At 44.2% G+C, this 22,390-nt stretch overlaps 1 protein-coding gene across 1 annotated transcript in view; it reads right to left on the bottom strand.

The window, feature by feature from the left end:
- RAE1 (ribonucleic acid export 1) overlaps positions 1-22,390 on the bottom strand; it is a 127,494-nt gene that overhangs the window by 87,058 nt on the left and 18,046 nt on the right. The window contains exon 2 of the mRNA XM_086932500.1: positions 9,917-10,013. Coding sequence (XP_086788626.1) covers positions 9,917-10,006 — 90 coding nt within the window. The 5' untranslated portion in view covers positions 10,007-10,013. The remainder of the gene's footprint in view (positions 1-9,916; positions 10,014-22,390) is intronic.

The raw sequence follows: 22,390 nt of genomic DNA, 5'->3' as shown, positions 1-22,390 counted from the left end.
GTAGTTATAGTTACTTGAGATACCTATAACTTACACTTCGCAATGCACTGTTTATGACCTCACATATTACATCACTCATGACTGGTTTGGCAAATTCCTGTAAAATGGAGAAGAGTGATACAAAAGGGGATGATGGACGGAGCGTTTGAGCAAATCAAACACTTACCCCAAGTTAACTGATCTGGGTTTAATCCATCGCCATTTTTTTTTTGCTCAATCAGCCATCCCAGTTCAGACATGGCCATATGCAAATCAGTCTGACCCTGTGCCTCATGGGAACAGTCCAGCCCGAACTGCCAAGCCATGTCTTCCCTGGACCGGAAACAAGCATCCTGGGACCGGTTTCGGAATCATAATCCTCATCAGCCAAGCTATCTTGAATCCAGTGGCCAAGTGAGCAAGGGACTCACGTCTGAGCATACCCTGCCAACTTAGGGCGAACAAAGTGATACAAAAGGGGATGATGGACAGAGCGCTTGAGCAAATCAAACTCACCCCCAGTCAACTGATCTGGGTTTAATCCATCACCATTCTTTAGCTCACTCAGCCACCCCAGTTCAGACATGGCCATATGCAAATCAGTCTGACCCTGTGCCTCATGGGAACAGTCCAGCCCGAACTGCCAAGCCATGGAGAAGAGTACCTTGGAGTTGTGGGCGTTGGAGGATTCTGTCTTGGAGGAAGTTCTTCTCTGTGGATTTGAGGAGTTGGTGGTGTGCTGTGGTGGCTGTTTTGTAGATGCTGCGTGTTTCAGGGCCTTTGAGGTTTTTCTATGTCTTTTCAAGTCTTGGCAGGAGCGATAGGATTCTTGGAGTGCTGTGGTGAACCAGCTTGCTTTTTTATGTTGTCCTGTAGCTTTCATGGGGGTGGAGTGGGTTGGGAGGGGTGTTGGCTCACTTAATTATCTATCGGCGGAGGCTGCTTGCTGCGGTGTTGGCGTCTGGCGTCATTGGGGGTGGAGTGCTGGTGAGAGTAGAGGTGAGGTAGCGTGCGTGCTTGTGTGCGGTTGGTTATCTAAAGGAGAAGTGGATGCAGTGGTGGTCAGTCCAGAGGAGTTCTGAGGTGTGGCTTAAGAAGACACTGTTTCCTCCTGCAAAAACAGGGTCAAGTGTTTGTCCTGCTGTCTGAGTGGGGGCAGAGACAAGTTGCTTCAGTACTATGCTGGTGAAGTTCTCGAGGAGGGTGGTGGTGGTGGTGGTGTTGGGGTCATCATGGTTATCCAGGTGGAAGTTTAGGTCTCCGAGTAGTATGTAGTCAGTGGAGGCGTGGGGTGCGATGAGGTCAGCGATTATGTTGGTGAAAGGAGCACAGGGGCATACGGTCTGTAGACAAGGGTTCAGCAGAGAGTCGTTTTCGGGGTTGGTCTGCATTTGGAAATGGGGATGTTCCATTGTGACGGGTGAGGAATTGTCCGGGCAGTGGTTGTCATGCGGAGGGAGCTTTGTGAATGACGGTGATGCCTCCTCCTGGGCAGGTGGGGCGGTATTTTCTCAGGATGTTGTATCTGTCAGGGATGGCAGTTGCAATGTCGGATGCGGAGTTGGCTTTGGTCAAGGTCTCTGTGAGGAAGGTGACGTCTGGCTTGTGAGTGTTGAGAAGGTCCCAGATTTCTATGGCGTGTCTATGCAGGGAGGGCACGCTGAGGAGGATGCAGTTCAGTGGTTTGTGTGCGCTGGCATCCAGTGGGCTAGGGGCTACTGCTGGGGTCCCGAAGTGGGTTAAAGTGTGTCGGCAAGAGATCGGGCCTTGGGTGTTGCTCGGCGTTGAAAGCTGGCAGCTGTTGCTGCGTCCGAGTTGAGGCCGTGGAGGCTGCTGGGGTCGTAACAGCAGGGTGTCGGGGACCAGGGTCTCTGGCACTGCCTGCCGTTGGGTCGCCGATGGGTGCAGACGGGCCGCCCTTTGGCGCGCCAGTGATGTGCCCGCACAGCGACTGCCTTAAGTAGGGGTTCAGTGAGGGGGGTCAGCTGGAAGGTGGGAGCAGCATGCTGGGGGAAGGGGCCGTGGAGTATGCCACTGAGGTGTGGGGTGCCACAGGGCTCCTCTTTAAGTCCCACCCTCTTTATATTTACATGAGCCCCCTAGCTAAATGTGTTGAACCCTTCGGCATACAAATCGTTACATACGCTGACGATACTCAATTGATAGTATCCCTTAACCAACCTGGAATCAGTCCAAATAATCTAGCGCACTGCCTAGAAAAAAGTATCAGCTTGGATGGAACGCTCCTTTCTTCAATTAAACGGAGCAAAAACAGATCTAATGTTTCTAGGTAAACCTCTCCCAGTTGGCTCTGTTCCCTTATAGCCGAAATGCTTGGGCAGAACACCAACGCCCAAAGATCATATAAAAAGTTTAGAAGTATGGCTGGACAATAAGCTAAATATGAAGATCCAAGCCCAGAAGGTAGCAGGATGTTGCTTCGGACTATTAAGGATGATACGGAAATTTCTTCCTGTACTGTCATTGAATGCGAAGAAACTGCTACTCCAGGCCTTAATTCTTTCCCGCTTGGACTACGCGAATGCCCTTTACTTGGGATCCCCGCGATCCACAATAATGAGACCCCAGATGGTTCAGAATTATGCAGCCAGACTGCTTTTACATATTCCACGCAGAGAATGAGAGAGAGAGAGAGAGAGAGAGAGAGAGAGAGAGAGAGAGAGAGAGAGAGAGAGAGAGAGAGAGAGAGAGAGAGAGAGAGAGAGAGAGAGAGAGAGAGAGAGAGAGAGAGAGAGAGAGAGAGAGACTACACCACAAAAAACAGTTCACTGAACATTTATTGACGAACCAGCACTTGCATTCTGAAATAAAATCCATTCAAATCCCTGCCGCCTTTTGGAGCCCCTGCTCCTTAATCCTAGGGAAGCTTTCAGTCACGACTTCGCACAACATGCATATGCTCCTTTATGCATGCTAACGATTAACTGACCTCTGCTGGTCCTCCCAAGTAAGTAGAATTATCCATGCATGCTGGGAGTTGTAGTACTTGTTTTGCGCAAAATCTTTACCCTACAGTGGGGCCCGTTTGCTGACAGATTATTTAGCTGTTCGTAATTGCAATGTCAATACCCTATAGTGGGCCTCAGGACGAAAGGCTGGTTGAAAGTATAAGTCTCTCATGCTGCGTTTAGTTTGGAAGAATTTCAACTGCTAAACAATATCTCCCTAAAGTGGGCGGTGCAATCCTCCACTGCTGGACCGACCGTGTTGAAATACAATTCCAAGGTGCCCTAATTTTGAGGAATGCAAGTGCCAATTCGTCAATAAATTTTCTGTGAACTGGTTTTCGAGGAGTAGCGTCCTCAAAATTAGGGCACCTTGGAAATAAATATATATATATATATATATATATATATATATATATATATATATATATATATATATATATATATATATATATATATATATATATATATAGCGCTAGAGAGATAGATATGAGATATGCATGTAGAGAGAGAGCATTGGCGTTTGCCATGTCCATACAACAAAACTTTTGAGATACACTGGTATTGAAAGACACAACAATCATATGCTTAATAATGAGATGTCCATAGGATCTTCTGGGACTACACACTTGCAAAACAAGAAGCTCCAATAAGCAAAAAATGTTGTTATGAGCATGGCCACAGATCTGAATCTGCTCTGGGATAGAAGAGGTGGTTATCAGAATGTTGAAATAACTACATCCTTCGTCAAATCCCATTAACAGAGGACAGAGAAAGTACAACATATAATGAAGCATAGTCAGCCTATGAACAAACTTGTAATAAGGTGTTTCGCTTCGAAATGAAATGGGGAGCGTCGATTAAACGCTCCACTCCCAGATGCACAGCATGAAATGAATCCCTGTTCCAACCAGTAATTCTCCGTTTAATCATGTTCAATATTAATCCTGTTTCGTCCATATATCAAATGCTTTCCTCTTCGCATCATTCATCTCCACATATGTTACATTATGTATTTTGGAAACTTCACGTATTCGCACGTGTCCATCCAGACCTCTTGAAGAATACGATCCAAACACAGCAGGTAGTTCTAAGCGGCATTTTATTAGGAACCCAATGCATTTCGGGCTTGTACCAGCCCTTCGTCAGGGGTAGCTGTGAATCGACAATTTTAGAAAACACATAATTACACAATTATACTAATAGCATTAATCTAATGTTTCTTCCTGTGCAGTATGACTTATAGTGCAAAACTGTTCTCTAAAACGTAATTTTAGCTTTAATTTAAACTACAAAACACAAAACTAGGTGCTTGACCCCCATAAATATGTAAACATTCAGCTTCCCACTTCCAGATTAACGAGACAATTTAAAATGCACTGTAATTGACCATGTCATCCTATGATCCTCTGATATCAGACTTTCAAGCGTTCCCTCTAGCAGCATGCCTTTTAACACCCTCCTATTCGCGCTGGTTGAGTCACGATCTCATCCCACCTTTCATTTAAACTTCCAGTTCAAACATTGCTCTTATTCTCATATTATTAGTAAGAAAAAATTCCCCGGTGGTCTACACACCCAACTGCGCGTATAAATGCATTTTCCCTGATTTCCTAACCGTTCGGTCTGTATCACAGGCATTTCTACATCTCCCATGTGACTAACCTTTCATTTCGTCTCACTTTTAAATCCCTCTGGCTCCAGCCCCCAGTATGTGAATTGCTTAATCATCTAACCTCCCAAGCGACAATCAAACAACTACAATACCCATAGTGCACTTGAAATCCAAAAATAATAATGTGCGGGCGCAAGTAATAATAATTTCTACAGAGTTTACTGAAATCGTGTAAACTCTCTCTTCAACCACCGTTCTTGATAGTCGCTGAGAACTAGCCAATTGTGGACTCTTGTATTATATACAATTCTTTTAATCCAAATGTAATCTTTATCCAAGTGTGCATACCACCTCTAATGATGTCGCTTCGAAATGAGACACAAAGCTGCCAGCTTAAAAAGTTGTATAAGACAGGTATTTAGGTACAGGAGTTATAAACCTGGCACTTAGAAGAGATTCAGAGCTGGTGGAGTCTAGCAACACTAGAAAGGTCTATGAAAGGACCATTATACCACCATCAGGACTCGCATTGTCTTTACAGCAGCTACAAATGCTTAATTGGACTGGACATTCCAGAAAAACTGGAATCAGCTCCTTTATCAGAACTAATAGGACAGACCTATATAGATTCAGTCTTTGGGAACATAACATGGTTATCCTCAAGCAACATGACTCAAAAGCTTAATGTTTTACCAATAGGTATTGTTACAAACGCTGGGGAATCCAGAACTGGTGGTCCCTTTGAAAAGAACATATTGCAGATGTACCCCATGATAACAATCACTCAGCAGTACATTGGATACATGAAATCCACGCTCAAATGGGGAGAGGATGTGGTCTCACGACTAGACTGTCGACTTTGAAGCTGGGAGACCAAGGTTCAAGTCTCGGGTCGACTCCACATCCTGCGAATCTGGACAAATCACTTAATCTCTTTGCGCCTACTAACAAAACAAAACAAGCATTTACAATGCAACGGTTTCGCCTTTGGAAAGGTTCGAGCTATTGGCATTGTAAATGACAAAATTTGTATTTATGTGCTGGTTTTGAAAACAGATAAATAAATGGCATTGTCATTTACATTGCCATTAGCTTAATCTCTCGCAAATGTGAGACCTATTGTACCCTACGGACGAGCTCAGCAGACAGCAATTACTACTACACACACACACCCAGAGACAGCCACACACACCCAGAGACAGCCACACACACACCCAGAGCCACACACACACTCAGAGCCACACACACCCACCCAGAGCCACACACACCCACCCAGAGCCACATACACACACCCAGAGCCACACACACACACACACACACACCCAGAGCCACACACACACCCAGAGCCACACACACCCACACACCCAGAGCCACACACACACACACACCCAGAGCCACACACACACACACAAACACACACCCAGACACACACCCAGACACACACACACACACACACACACACACCCAGAGCCACACACACACCCAGAGCCACACACACACACCCAGAGCCACACACACACACACACACAGACACACCCAGAGCCACACACACACAGACACACCCAGAGCCACACACACACAGACACACCCAGAGCCACACACACACAGACACACCCAGAGCCACACACACACAGACACACCCAGAGCCACACACACACACACACACCCAGAGCCACACACACACACACGCCCAGAGCCACACACACACACACGCCCAGAGCCACACACACCCGCCCAGAGCCACACACACCCGCCCAGAGCCACACACACACACCCAGAGCCACACACACACACCCAGAGCCACACACACACACACCCAGAGCCACACACACCCATCCAGAGCCACAAACACACACTCAGGGAAGCAAGCACAGCGAGGGGGCAGGGAAGCAAGCACAGCGAGGGGGCAGGGAAGCAAGCACAGCGAGGGGGCAGGGAAGCAAGCACAGCGAGGGGGCAGGGAAACAAGCACAGCGAGGGGGCAGGGAAGCAAGCACAGCGAGGGGGCAGGGAAGCAAGCACAGCGAGGGGGCAGGGAAGCACGCACAGCGAGGGGGCAGGGAAGCAAGCACAGCGAGGGGGCAGGGAAGCAAGCACAGCGAGGGGGCAGGGAAGCAAGCACAGCGAGGGGGCAGGGAAGCAAGCACAGCCAGGTGGCAGGGAAGCAAGCACAGCCAGGGGGCAGGGAAGCAAGCACAGCCAGGTGGCAGGGGAGCAAGCACAGCCAGGTGGCAGGGGAGCAAGCACAGCCAGGTTGCAGGGGAGCAAGCACAGCCAGGGGAAGGGGAACCAGGGGGGGGGGAGCAAGCACAGCCAGGGGGCAGGGAAGCAAGCAGGGGCAGGGAAGTAAGCACGGGCAGGGAAGCAAGCACAGCCAGGGGGCAGGGAAGCAAGCACAGCCAGGGGGCAGGGAAGCAAGCACAGCCATGTTTCCAGTGCTTGGCTATTCTGAACAAACCATTGTGGTGGAGATTTCCATTGCGAGAACTTGGGCAATCATTTTTCAAATCTGTTTTTTTTGGAGGAAGGAGAAAATCCCAACACACAAAGGATCCTACTTGGGGGAGAACATATCCAGTGTCACAGTTTACAAGGTGCAGTGTGTTAGACTGTCAAAAATAAGATCCTTGGAACAGGAAGTCTTGCATTACAATCCCATCTCTCCTACTTGAACACATTGTTTGATCTTGGGGAAGCGATGTACTCCTATGCCTTTATTCTCTTATATCCGGTTATGAGTTAAGAGCTCTGAACCAAGCGGAGTACAGGAGTTGTGGACCAATGATGTATCAAGACCAGGCCATCAGCCAGTTTTAACTCAAACAAGACTATGATTTTATTACATTTTTATGTCAGAATGGCTACATTTTTAGGTTTGCCATTACATTAGGACTGTAAAAAAAAGGTGTGAAAATATCGAAGAAAATCAATAAGGGATGACTTTAATGCAATCAATCCAGCCGATCTCTGATCATCTTCTCCTTTCATCCATGCCTGATCAGGACCGTAAAACCTTAGAACGGACGACCTGACGTGATAACCAGCGTGATGGACTCTGAACATAAATACCATTAAAAACGGTAGAGATTATCAAAAACGGTCATCATACCGCTAGCCATAAACTGCTATCCAACTCTCACACTTCCTCGTCTCACATCCACCATATGGATGAGTCCCATAACACGATACCCACAATTCAGCCATCAAGTACATCAAGGAACCACTTGTCACAAAGGACCACATCCTTCCAATCACACACCCTACACAATGCAGCGTGCTAACCATGCAGGTAAAAACTTCAGAACCCTTATAACTGAGGTAAGTGCTATGAAAATGCCTTTCCTGCTCTTCTTTTTCTCTTGCATGAGCATGACACTGCAAGCCATCCTGACAAGACCCTTAGCAGCGTACAGCTCAAATTCCCTGCATGAAATCAGAAATTACTTATTTTCTAGGACTCTGTCATAACCTAGCTTCCCGTGCAGGACCTACACTTATCCTAATTTCCCTTATTGAAAATACACGGCCCCTGGTTTTAATGAACCTCTTGTTAATTGCTCATCTCTCAACCCTTAGCTTATACTGTAGCCTAGGTCTTAAATCAGACATTGCAGGGCTGCATACTGTTCATACTCTAACAGCCTCTATCCTACCCATCACTCCACCAGTTATACTAAATAAATTCACACATCTCCATCTAACAGACCATGCTTAACTGCTACTCAACTGGCCTCAACAAAGGGAGTGATTTGAGAACACAAGATTTAAATAAATAACCATTGATTAAATACTAATGCTTGCTTACTGGAATAGTGTGCTACTCGCCATAGAGAGTTTTAACGTCTAGCCAAGGGTAGGAAGCGCTATATAAATGCCAGTACAATACAATGCCATGCATCTGGTGGAAAGTACCTAAAAATTAAATTCATTAACTCAAAGTTGATCCTTCCTGGTTTTTTTTACCTACAGAAAATCCGCACCATAGGAGATTCACATTCCACTTATTATGATATCTTAAGATGACTGTGTTTCTCTAGAACTGCATTTAGCCATAACGTCTGTGCTGCCAGAAGGAAGAACTCTGAGGAGTAATAAGCGCTGACAAAGCCAACAGATCTGGCCTTTTGTCAAAAATGTAGATGCACAACATCGGCAATAGAATTGCTGTTTGCAGATTCTCTGCAGCACTAGCAAAAATACAGCACAATAACCTGTACAGGCTTTCATCTGTCATCATGTATTCACACATATATGTCATCATGCATGATCACCTATGCCTCATGATGCTACAGCGCCCAACGGAAAGACAAGGCATGATACAGCCGCCATTTTGTTTGAATTTTTATTTACCGTTACAAAATTGGGGGATGACAATCTTGCAGCGCTGAATTCAAAAATTAGTTTAAACAGGAGCAAAAAGCACATCTTATACAAGTAGAGGCCCAGTACCAACTGCTGCTGCTGTTCCATCTACAAATGTTTCTTTTAAAATATTTTTTTTATCATAATCGGACAGGTTTGGGACCAACGTAGGAGCAGGCAGGGTAGAAGTCAAAAGGGTGGGGAGGGGTGGAGAACAGGGACAGGAGAAGCAAGAGGAGCTTGAGGCAGGGGATCGGGAGCAAAAAAAAACAAGCAGTACAGTACACGGAAACGACAAGACGGAAAGAAGCCACGGACAACAATACACAGAGACAAAAACGGAAAGACGTACAAGGTTAAAATAAAATTAGAAGAAAATGCTGCTTACCTGCTCGCAAACATCCCGATGAACTGAACAAAACATGCCGCCCCCCCCCAAAAAAAACATCCGCCCACCGCCGAATGACGTTCACAAAGGGGCGGAGAGCGAAAAAAATCACCGGAACGCCCACGAATCTGCTCTGTGAATTACGGACAGATCTCTCTTCCAATGGCTAGCCTCCATTTTTTGAGCTAGCCAATGGAAGAGAGAGGTGAGACAATGCCCCGTACTGGTAAACATAAGATTTCGCCTGCGCGAACACTGCTGCCCAGTGGACGCCAGGCGAAACCTAAAAATGAATGTGTCCTTGTGTAACATAACTGGTGCTCATGTACCTTTGGGTCGAGTTTGCGCTATATAAATCTCCAAAAACAAAAAAATATATAATCCAGAAGCAGACTGATTGACAGCACAAACAAACAAAAATGGCCCTGCTAAAAAAAATGTACTTAATAGTTAAAGTGAAAAAATACAAAACACATTTTATAGATTTGACGAAAACCGTGAAAAACAATACGCCAGGCCACCCAATCATCAAAATGATATTAAATAGATTAAGTGCAGAACAGAATTAAAAGAGAATTTAGAGATAGGAATAATTTTTACTGATACCTTCATGGGATTGTGGTTATCAGTTGGTGTGGATCCAAACATGCTGGTGCCGCCAGTTCCAAAGCCGGTGCTTGATCCAAACAAACTCATGTTGGCTCTGTGAACAATAAATAGAAAATAATAATAGAACATCCTTTAGTAGAAGACCCACCCATTCTCAAAGAAACACAATAGCCATGTGTGGTGGCACAGTAGGCTTATGTATCCACAAAAGGAATCTGTGCTTGCCCTCGTGATCACTGGTTCGAATCCTGCAGGGCCCATCAGCCCTTCTTCCTTCCGAGGTTGACAAAATGAGTACAACACAGCTGGGTGAAAAAAGGCATCTTATTTCAGTGCCGAGATACTCTTCAGGATAAATGTGTTCTTTACCAATACACCTTATGGTGATGTACACACACTATACAGCAAAAACAAAGCAAATTCCAAATGCAAAAAGTTTGTTTCGGTGGTGCAATACCTGCCTTGATCTTTTTTTAATTATAACTCTAGTTTTTCCAATGTGCACATTCACCACATGGCTGCTTTTTTAGCATTAAGCATCAGGGCGTTGAAGAGTTGCATATAGGTTACTGTGAAAATACCCAAGTTTTAACAAGATGTAAGATACAATGTCGTTCTCTGCCCTCCCAACTCCTATGTAGTGGTTTACAGCTTAACTATGGAGATTTGACTTTTTACTGTTCCAAATGTCTTTAAGTGTGACACAATGAATGAATGAATATAAGTTTTGTAAGGCGCAAACTTAGCACTGGGGCATCAAGGCGCTGCGGAGAGATCAGAGTCAGAGGTATGCGTAGATTTCAGTGCTTAAGAGTTAGGAAAGGTGAAAGATTAGGACAGGTGAAAAGCCAGGTCTTCAAGGACTTACGAAATAAGGAATAGGTTTCCAGAGTGGAAATTGGGGAAGGAAGGGATTTCCACAAATTAGCCCCTATCAGCGAGAAAGCCCTACCCCCCACCTGGCTTTCCTAACCCTGGGAACTGTTACCCGGTTCTTGCTTGCAGATCTCAAGTCCTTGCCGGGAAGGTATCTTTGAAACATTTTATTGATGCCTTTCTGCTCCCCTATTGTGGACGGCTTTGTGGACCAGGCATAAGGCTTTGAACACAATTCTCCCCAACGGAAGCCAGTGCAGGCTTCTGATGGTAATTGTAACTGAGGGAAATTTAGGGAGACCCATCACCAACCTAGCGGCGGCATTCTGCACCAGTTGAAGACGATGTAGAAATCCCTTGTTTATCCCTAAATAAAGGGCATTGTAGTAGTCCAATCTAGACACCACAAGGGCCACCACTGCCTGTTTCGGTGATGGAAGGGAGATAAAAAGGAAGATTTTCCTAAGAGTCCGTATCATCCCAAAACAGGTAGAGACAGTTCTATTTATTTGTGAGCCCAGGGAAACAGCAGAGTCCACAATGATGCCTAGATTCTTTGCACTACGACAGGGGCAAGGGCAAGATCCAAGAGTGTCAGGCCACCAAGCCTACGACCAGATATCCATCTTGTCTCCGAAGATTAGGACCTCTGTTTTATCCCCATTGAGTCTTAGGTAGCTCTCAACCATCCATGAAGCAGTTTTTAAAATTTACTGCTGAGGCTGAGACACTCAGTAATAGAAATCTAAATCAGAGTATCATTCGCGTAGGAAAGCACTTCTAGGCCAAAAGACCTAACCACGGTGGCGAGCGGGGCTACATAGATATTGAAAAGGGTGGGACTCAATGAGGATCCCTTGGGACTCCACTAAACAATTGTTTGGGGGCAGAAAGAAATTGTCCGAGAGTGAAAGCTACTATATTTCAGAAGTGTGTTATGTTCGGTTAGTTTTCTGTAGAGGGGTACCATTAAATGATTATCCCCATTTTTTACTTCTAGGTCTAAGAATGGAATGCTTTCAGTTTTCATTTCATGTGTAAACTTGAGGTATGATAGGCAGGTATTGAGATGATGTATAAACTGATGCAGCATGTCTTGCGAGCTTGTCCAGATCATGAATATATCATCTATATAGTGCTTCTAACATCTGATGTTACTTTGGAAGGGATTGGACACTATATTAATGAATACATGTTCAAATTGGCCAACACAGAGATTTGGTAGTTTGGGAGGAAAAATGGCTCCCATTGAAGTCAAAGAGAAAATAGTTGGTATTTAAGGCGATTTCTAGAAGTTCAACAATTAAAGAGGTCAAGACACGGTATGGTGCAGAGTGCTGATCAAGAATCTGTCTTATCACCTCTATGTTCTGATTCTGAGAGATGTCTGTGTAAAGCGACTCAATGTCAAGTGTCACTAATATTTCTTCAGTGTGTCATTATTCTAGACCAAGGATAAGGTTAAACATGCAAGAGCTGTTGCGAACGTATGTATCTAGTAGGGGGACACAGTCCTTGATAAGGGTGTTTATATATTCTCTGATAGGCTCCAGTTTAGAATCACAGCCCAATAGAATGGGTCTCCCTGGAGAAGTATTGATATCTTTGTGGATTTTCGGCAGCGTGTATAGGACAGGAGACTTAGGTGACTTTTTCTTAAAAAATTCAAACTTTAATTGTATGACAAAGCCTTCTTCTAGACCATGTGTGGTAAACTCCTGAATTCTACGTCTAATCTGCGAGAGAGGGTTAGTCATGAGGTTTTTTGTAATGGTTGGGGTTGTTCAATTGTATGGTCACTTCTGCCTTGTACTTCTCCGTGTTCGGTATTACAATACCACCCACTTGTCCGCAGGTTTAATGAGGATAGACTCTTCCCTTTTGAGTCACAGTAAAGACTGTCTCTCTGGCCATGAGATGTTGTAAGGTGTGAAAGTTCTTGGACTTTTAAGGATGTTAATATCTTTACGTTCTGCCTTTTTGAATGCTAGAATTTTAGGGGGCATCATTGCATTGGGTGGAATAAATTATGACTTTAGTAGCTGGTTAGAGGCTGAATAGATGGATAAAGAGACCCTTTATTGAAAAAATTGACTCAATCTTATTAAATTGGAAAAACTTTTGAAGGTCTGATTGTATCTTCGAAAAATCTGTTTTCTGGAGAACCGGTCTAGACACGAAAACCTCCGAATCTGGAACCTAGAGGAAGGAGCAGAGGGCTCCGACCTTGAGGCCTTCATAACGGGCCTCTTTGCTAAAATCCCTGGGAACAACATCAGTCAAAATGAACCTGGAAAGAGGGCATTGAGTGGGGAGGCCTAATCAAGGAGATAAGAGTCGATCACTCAACATCCTGGTAAAACTACACTTGTTCAAAACCAAAGAGGTCATACTGCAAGCCGGGGGGGAAGCTGACACAGTGAAGTTCCACGGATTTACATGAGACTTATATCAAGACATAGCACCAGCAACCCTCATGCACCGCCAACAATTCAGACCTGTCACAGAAAAACATACGCACGACAACATCAAGTACCGTTGGACTTATCCCTTCAGCCTGGGCTTTGAGGTCTGAAACAAAGCGCGCCGCTTCACTGACGGCAAAAAGGCTCTTGCTCTTCTGGGTCTCCAGATGCCTGGAACACGACTCCAGCTTGGACAACCATGACACACAAGGTAGCTCCCCCGCAGGTACGGGGAAAGAGACTCATGGCAAACTCATCGACTTCCCAGAACACAGAGAAAACAAGGACTGCCCGAAGTCCCCTGAAAACTCTCACTACAACGGTTTCCGACCACGCTAAGGACAGGTTTTTACACAGATTTGTGATTCATGGTCAGCAACCGGAACTATCACGGCAGTATAGAGAATCAGGGGCAAACATCGTTTACAATACTCCACGATCTGGATAATATATGATCTACACGACCTACACCAGTTACCCGAAACACATCCACGGAGGGCACTAACAGGACAAAAGACGGGGGAAAAAGACCTTATCTTCTCAAATAGACTATATACAGGAACCTCGGCAGCGGACATTGGACCAACATGCCTCCAATGGGTAACAAATACCACAATAATGAACTGAATTGGGGATACGTTGCCCCCCTTTTATCTGTTCTCTGGCTGGATTTTTATTACCTTGTTGAGAGGCTGGGGAGATAGGGATGACACAAGGGGAACAAAGACGAGTTGCAGTCACTGGAGAAGAGGGCTCAAGAAACCTAGAAGGGATGGGTGGGGTTGGGAGGAAGAGGGGGAGTGAACGGAAAGAAATGGGTGAACAAGGGCTAGGAAGTAGCTACACACGACCATGGGTATTACTACTCTCATGGAATGTTAGAAGTATGAATTTACCCTCCAAACGTCAGAAGATCTGGAAATACCACACAGACCAACACTATGATATAGTAGCTCTACAAGAGACCCATCTGAAGAGATCCGAGGATCATAGACTGAAATACAAGGCATATCTGCTAATATATAAATCCTCTTCTTCCACAAAACACAATGGAGTGGCCCTCCTTTTTCATTCCTCACTTAAGTTCCAACTTTAATACTACAAGACAGATAAGGACAGGAGGGTAGTACTAGTGAAATGTCATATTCGGGGGATACTATCAGTATATGGACCCAAAACTAACCAGGCGGCGTTCATAAACAACACCTTGTCCATATTAGGGGGGGATTCAAAGGGGGAGACGTAATCTTGATGGGGGACATCGACCTCACCTGGCACTCAGGGACAACAGCACGCACCCAAATAGTTCTCCCACAGGGAGCTTCCTGAAACAAATGAAACACACTATCCAGGAAATGGGCCTCAGAGATACCTGGAGGGAGGTGCACCCAAGGGATAAATATTACACATTCCTCTCCCACATCCACATACTCTAGACTTAATTATATATTTATGAGCCAAGCCTTAAATAAGTACGTCAGAGTTGCCACCATACACCCCATTCTCATCTCTGACCAGGCGCTGGTCTCAGTTTCCCTGGAGTGGTATTGTCCTGCACACACATTTAAGAGATGTTTTTCTCCAATGCTCTAGCGGTGATAAAACACTGTGCAACGCACTAGGAACAACCATCAGAGAGTGTTTCCTATTAAACGACTCTCAAGACACGACACTTGCAAACACTTGGGACACATTGAAAGCGGTGGTAAGGGCCCAATGCATGACTGTGATGGCCGCCATCAACAAACTGAAAACCGTGGAAAGACTGAGCCTGTAAGGGGAACTGAAAACACTAGCACAACCACATTAGGCAAACCCGATGCTAGCACTCAAAAGAAAGGTTACTGCCCTGTAAGGGAAACAACATGCGATCTACTCTAATAGAGCGGAAGTGACACTGCTACGCCTTAAGCAGACATCATAAGCCCAGAGCAATAAGGTGGGATCACACTTAGCACAACAGCTGCAAATCAAGAGAGAGAAGGACTACACTGGAGACATACAGGAACGTTCCGTAATTCAGACACAGGAAGACTCAGGGAAAGCCCGCATATTTAGGGACTTTTAAAGCACTTTATCCACAGCTGATCAACCCAACCTACCGGCACAAGCAAATTATCTTAACGCTGTGGAACTCCCACAGGTCACCCCACCCAGAACGAACAACTGGGTGAACATGTAACAGAGGAGATGAGCTTTGCACTCTGGAGTATGAAGCTGCACAAATCTCTGGTCCCAGTTGGCCTGACATTACGATTCTATAAAACCTTCAACGCATAATTAATTCCCACCTGACTGCACTTTTCAACCATATCACGAACACCCAGCAGGTGACACACACCATGCGTGAAGCTCTTATCACTGTAATCCCCAAAATAGGGAAAGAACCGCAGCAATGAAGTTCCTATCACCCCAAACGCTTCTCAATTTAGATGTCAAGCTATACTCTAAAAGATTGGCTACACACCTAGAGGATCTGATGCCAGGATTGGTACACCCGGATCAATCTGGTTTCATCCAGGGCAGGCAAACGCACAACAGTGAATGCAGGGTAATACACTTAATAGAAAAGACTGCTAAAAATCAGATTCCTGCAATCCTTCTCGGCCTAGACGCCGATTAGGCAATCGATCGGGTTGACTGGCCATTAATTTTTCAAGCCCTTCAGAGGTTTAGCATCTTTAAAACATTCATAAACATGATTAAGACCAACTTTGCAGCTCCGAGTTCCAGAATCATAGTCCTTAGGGTAAGCTTGGATCCCTTTTTACTGGGTAGGGGGGACGAAACAGGGGTGCCCACTATCCCCACTACTCTTTGCGCTTAGCATTGAACCCTTAGTTGCCAAAAGTAGAGAGACGCCGACGATCAGGGTAATTGACTTCGGACCTGAAGAACATGAAATTTCGATGTTTGCCGAAGATATACTATTGACACTTTCCGACCGGCATCGCTCTCTAACAAGCTTCAGGAGGAGCTGGTCTTCACATTAACCTACCCAAATCCTTCCCCCTTAACCTGACTTTTGCAGAAGCAGAGATGGGTAACATAGTGGCCACAACCTCGTTCTAGTGAGCCAAGAAAGAGTTAACATACCTAGGTATAAAATTAACCCCCAAAATCTCCGGTCTATTTGCAGCTAACTACCCCCACTCTTACGCCAGCTGCAAGCCGATCTTAAGCAGGGGCACTCCTATACCTGTCCTAGATTGGCAGAATGTATGCCATTATAATGGTAGTTCTCCGGAAATTCTTACATCTGTTCCAGAAGTTACCCATCAACCTAGAAAGAGATTTCTTACGGGCAATCCACTTTTTTATCTGGCAAAATAAAAGACAGAGGTTCCTCTTCAACCTCCTCCGGAAACCATCTGATGAAGGGGGAATAGCGTTGCCAGACCTAATCCTCTATTACAAGATGGCACAACTCAGAGTTATAGTACAATGGTCCCACGTGAGTCAGATAAACATTGGCTACACCTGAACCAGGCTATTACAGGAAGGGTGATATGGGATGTCCTTTGGATGTCAAAGCTGGACCGACTTGCTAATGCTTACTTAAGTACCCCCACTAGAACAACTCTTAAAACTTGGGATGCCATGCTGAGTCAGTCATCGTTCACCCCCATACACCACAATCCAGCTTTTCCTTCAGTGCTACAGCCGGGGCCTTTTGACTCATGGAAGGAGGGGAGACGCCTCACTCAAGCTTCCATTTTCCATAATTGAGATATATTACATTTTGAACACTGCCAAAGAGATTTCCGCCTCCCACACACAGAATACTTCTACTACCTCCAATTGCGACACTGGGTCCTACAAACCGGAATTAGAGAAGGGGCTACAAGGGAACTTACAACACTAGAATGCTATGTGAGGGGGCAGGCAGTAAAAGGGGCAATCTCCTTCCTCTATTCCCTTAAGTTGCATACACTACCTTCCAGGCACCCAAGTCACCCCGAATTATCGGAACTCACACTAGTCCATGATATTACAGAGACACAAAGGAAGGCCCTATCGAAAGATATTAGGCGACAATCATTCTCTAGGGCAACATGAGGCTCATTACAAGATACTCTGACCTCTGCTGGAGAGGGTGTGGTCTCCTAGGCGACTTTCGTCACATATGGTGCGATTGTCCAACAATCTGGCCCTTCTGGACCGAAATCCTAGCCCAAATTAAAAAGATTTTGGGGTACCCTATCTCAGACACCCCGGATTTTAAGCTCCTAGGTCTCCCAGACCCATGCTAGACATACCAAACGACAGCCGATACAAGACATAATGTCTATGTCTGGGGGTGTCCAATACGGCAATAGAAGCCGCCTGGAAGAAGAAAGAGGCTCCAGCCATGACACAATGACATGCACGTTTATGGCAAGCACTCATCATGGAGTGCATGAGTGCTATTTTCAGGTTAATCTAAAAACTTTAAATATGCCAGGGTCCCCCTGGTTAGCTATCTTTCTAGAGGTCTCCTGCTGACCACCTGCCCCTCGAGGATTAGGGCACTGTATCTGTTCCAATTTTAATAAGTACCATTCTCCCCGCTTGAGCTCACACCAACGCTATGTTTGCAACTTCATGTCACCCTGGTCCTCAGTCAGGCCTAGCTCATTTGTTTTTGTCCTTTCTTTCATTTCTTATTAATCTAGTTTTGGTTTTCTTTCTCACTTTTCTTTCTTTCTGCCTATAGGTGGAAGGGATATTCCAACAACTGTTTAGGTTTTTTTCTTTGCCTCATGGGAAAGGGGACGGTTCGTTTAGGGGAGAGGTTTGCACTCACTGATGGTCCTATTAAGCTTGTCAAGTGCTATTTTAGCCTCTTTAAGATAGTCACACCCTAGCAGTTGCTTCTCTAGATCTACTATTTCTTGTAGTTCTCTTTTGCTGTGTTCCAATGCTGTTTCTATTCCAAGCACCATCCATTGCCTGGAACAAGTGGTTGGGATATGAATAAAACCACCCTTGAAGTTGCTATCTTCTCTGAAAATTCCTGGAACGTTATGAACTTGTAACCCTTGTGGTATGATGTTAGCTTTCACATATTAAGTAAACATGCAGGCGTGCAACTCTGTGCGCACATGCTTTTTATTTGCCCTTTCTAATTTCTCCAAAATAATCTATTTAGGGTCAGTGGTGGGGGCAGAGATACTTGATGAGAAGAGTGAAGGTCCACTAATAACTTTTGCAATATAAGTAACAACACAATACCGAGATTTTCCAGTAAACCAGGAACCCTTATCCATTACTGGCTTTCCTGAAGGATAAACACAATATCAGGATCTTCCAGTGAACCAGGAAACATAATAATGTCTTCCTGAAAGGACAAATGAGTTGCGATCCACACAGAAAAATCCTTTAGGTAAGCATTATATTCCTCAGCCTACACAGCCCAACTATGGTTGTCACTCGTTCCTTAAACTATAAATACCACTATCCTCAGATGTGTATCTTAATAATTTAGTGCATTTTGTAGTCCCCAGGTCATAACAGTCCTGATGAGACCCTCATATTGCACTCAGGGTTGGAACGTCACCAACTAAAGGATAGTCTCTAGGCAGAAGCACCAGAGAAAAGACTGGTCGCTTTTTTCCCATTGAAAAGTGATCATTCAGACACCCTTGTATATACCAATAACCCTTTTTAAATACAAAGTCACATTTTTGTCACCTTTTTTGGTTATGGTTACTTTACTTGGGGTTCTCTATCACTTTTTAATCTTATCATGTATTCAATGAAACAGTATGCGCCTGCATGTTTTGTATTATAACGAGAATAAATAACTCCGCTCGGATGAACTGAATTCTGCGACAGCCAAAAATTGGGCTATAGAAGTCTTTTCCAACAGATGTGTACTGTTTTATTAATATTCTGTCTTTCTTTGATCAAATCTACACAGAACTATCCTGTGGTAGTAAGAAATTGTTTTCAGAAAGGAGTTTCATGTGAACACTTTTTTATATGTTTATACTTAATACCCAGTTCACATGTACATATGGGTTGCTCTTATTCTTATGAAGTAGTCCAAATCTACCAGGGAAAGAGGTTTGGTTTAGAATATTCGAAAGGGAAAAAGAGAAGAACCTTTATCTGGACCTTCATGGTGAAAATACAAGCAAAGACAAATTTAGAAGTGAGTATTCAAATGAAAGGTTGGAGTCAAACACAACATCCAGAATTTGGGCTGATGAGACCTGTGGAGAGGGACTGGGGGTCAATCAGCAAACATAACATCACCAACAACCACGCCTGTGATAGCATGCCCCCACCCCAACTGAAAACACTTACAGGCATAACACAAATTCTTGGAAATCCTTCAATCCAATCTCGGAAGCAGAAATTATCAAGCTACTCTCCACCCCCAAACCCGCTTCTCACGTCCTTGATCCCATACCCTCTCAAATGACCCAAAAACTGAAACTCACAATAGCCCCGTTCTGGTGCAGGATCAACAGCTTCCTGAGAACCGGCATCATACCGGATTGCCTTAAAGTAGGCCAAATAACACCACTACTAAAAAAAAACTGTCCTGGACTGCACAGGCCTAAACAACTTCAGACCCGTCTCCAATCTCCCCCTCCTGTCCAAAATTCTCGAAAAATGCGTCCTATCACAATTGACACAGCATGTGGACAACATCAACCATCTTGATCCCCACCAATCGGGATTCAGAAAAGGTTACAGCACAGAGACAGAGATCCTAAACATCACAGATGATATCCGCAAGTCACTAGATAATGATAACAGCACAGAGACAGCGATCCTAAACATCACAGATGATATCCGCAACTCACTAGATAACTATCACAGCTGCCTACTCGTTTCGTTTCAAAATGCTTTATTCGGTTTGTACAGGTACAACCATATAGCAACATTCATAAATACAATTGAAGTCACTTTTATAAAGGATTAAAGAATGATGAAACTTGCTAAAACAATTACATTAATACAGCCAATCAAGTTAAAAACCTGAAAAATAGAAAATAATCACTAAATATAGCGTCAATTTAAACGTTTGGTGCAAGGCATGCCAAGTGGGATAGTACTAAACAAGAGGCCTATGCTGGGCGTAAGGTGCAGTAATATGTGCAAAATAAGCAAAAATTGGACATAGTATTTAGCAGCAATTTAGCAAATTAATGCAAAACATATCACATTAATATACCATAGGATAATCACTTATATGTAGCAGCCGTTTTAAACGTTTGATGCAGCATGCAGATAAGATGGTACTAGACAAGAGACCTATGCTAGGCATAAAGTGCAATAATATGTGCAAAATATGCAAAAATTGACCATTGTATATAGCAGCAATTTTAAAATCTAGTGCAAAACATGCCAAGTGAGGTAGTACCAGTCGGAGAGGGGCCTAAACTGAGCATAAAGTGCAATAGTATGTGCAAAAGTATGCAAGGATAACTAAAGTGCAATGTCTATAAAATCTCTTACGTATTTTAGCAGCAATTATGTACAAGTCAAAGAGAGGCCTGAACTGGGCATAAAGTGCAATAGTATGTGCAAAAATATGCAAGGATAACTAAAGTGCAATGTCTATAAGATCTCTTACGTATTTTAGCAGCAATTATATACAAGAAGTTTTAAAAGTATAAGTCCAGAGGGGTACAGAACCAAGGGAACAATCGATACAGGATCTAAAAACATAATAATAACCAAAGTTCATGTATAAGAGAAATGCAAAAGGTTTGGCAGTAGCTCTCAGTTGGTCAATAGGTGTCTTTTCCAACGGAGATCATATAATGATTGATTTCCTGTGCCCGATACATTTAAGAACATAGGTGGCTACATGGTAACATACATTAGGGGACGACAGGTCAAACAACAGTTGCATTGCAGCTCTTATGTCACACGTACTGTATTCTAAAAATAGTTGCTTTAGATAAAACTTTCTAAAACCAGTATAAAAGTTGCAAAGTAGTAAAAAGTGGCAGATACTCTGTTTCGATTTCCCATCGCATGGGCACGGGCAGGACCCTGGCTTCTTTACAGTAGGGAAGGCCACCAGATGGTGGACTATACCCAGCCTCAGGCGTGCCAGGACGAAGCGATGGGAGTTAATACTGACGAATGTAAGGTATGGTGGGAATCCTGAGCTTAAATTGTATTCCAGGTACAATTTAAAAGTACTTTGTGTAGCATACCCCTTCATTCTAATCCCTTTTGCATGATCCATGTAGATGGATTTAAGGTCACGCTTCGTTAAAACTGATTCTGTTGGGGTGTCTTTAAAAATATCTTGACCAAAAAGGGAATTATACCAGTGAAAAATGTGTTTTAGCCAGGGGATTTTTAAGTGCTGGTCCAATTTAATGCAGTCTAAAATTAATTCCTGGGTAAACTTGGTTTCATCTTTAGCCCAAATGGATCGCCAGAGGGAGAGGGGGCGTAGTGCAATCAAGTCTGTGGCATGGTGTATGCCCAGCTCCCTATGAATGATTTCGTTGGAGGCTGAAGCAGGGAGACATAATAAGCGTTTAAGGTACTTGTTTTCTTCCTGCTGAATGGAGAGGGCAATCTGTGAGTTATATCCCCATATCCCTGCTCCGTATAGAGCAGAGGACATGCACCTGGAATTATAAATGGAAATCATCTCCCTTATTCTACGCCCCCCTAGTTTGGAAGCGAATCTGAAGATGCAGTTTGTATTTCTAATCATCTTCATGCCTATACAGGATTGCTCGTTTACCCATCTCCCATCCCCTGAGAAAGTAATGCCTAAATAACAAAAATGTTGCACAGACTCAAGTTTATCCCCATCAAGGAAGAATGACTTACTTTTCTTTAGTTTCTTCCCACAGGTCATAGTCATGGTCTTGCCCTTATTAATTTTAAGCTTTCTGCCCTTAATAAAAACATTAAATTTGTCGATTAGCTTTTGGAGCCCGTTCGCGGTCCTGGAAATCAGGACCGCGTCGTCCGCGTATAAGAGGACGGGTATTTGTTTACCATTTATCATAGGGGCATCAGCAAAAGACTCTTGTAGGGACTGATCGACCTGGTTTATAAAAAGGGAGAACAGCAAGGGTGCGAGAACACACCCTTGCCTAATCTCTCTGCCTATTTTAAAAAAGGGGGTGCATTCTCCGTTTGGTCCGAATCTAACTTTACT

This window comes from Lissotriton vulgaris, chromosome 7, assembly GCF_964263255.1.
Source record: "Lissotriton vulgaris chromosome 7, aLisVul1.2, whole genome shotgun sequence".
NCBI lineage: Eukaryota > Metazoa > Chordata > Amphibia > Caudata > Salamandridae > Lissotriton > Lissotriton vulgaris.
The sequence above is the reverse complement of the archived record's forward strand: the minus strand, read 5'-3'. Positions and strand labels throughout refer to the sequence as shown.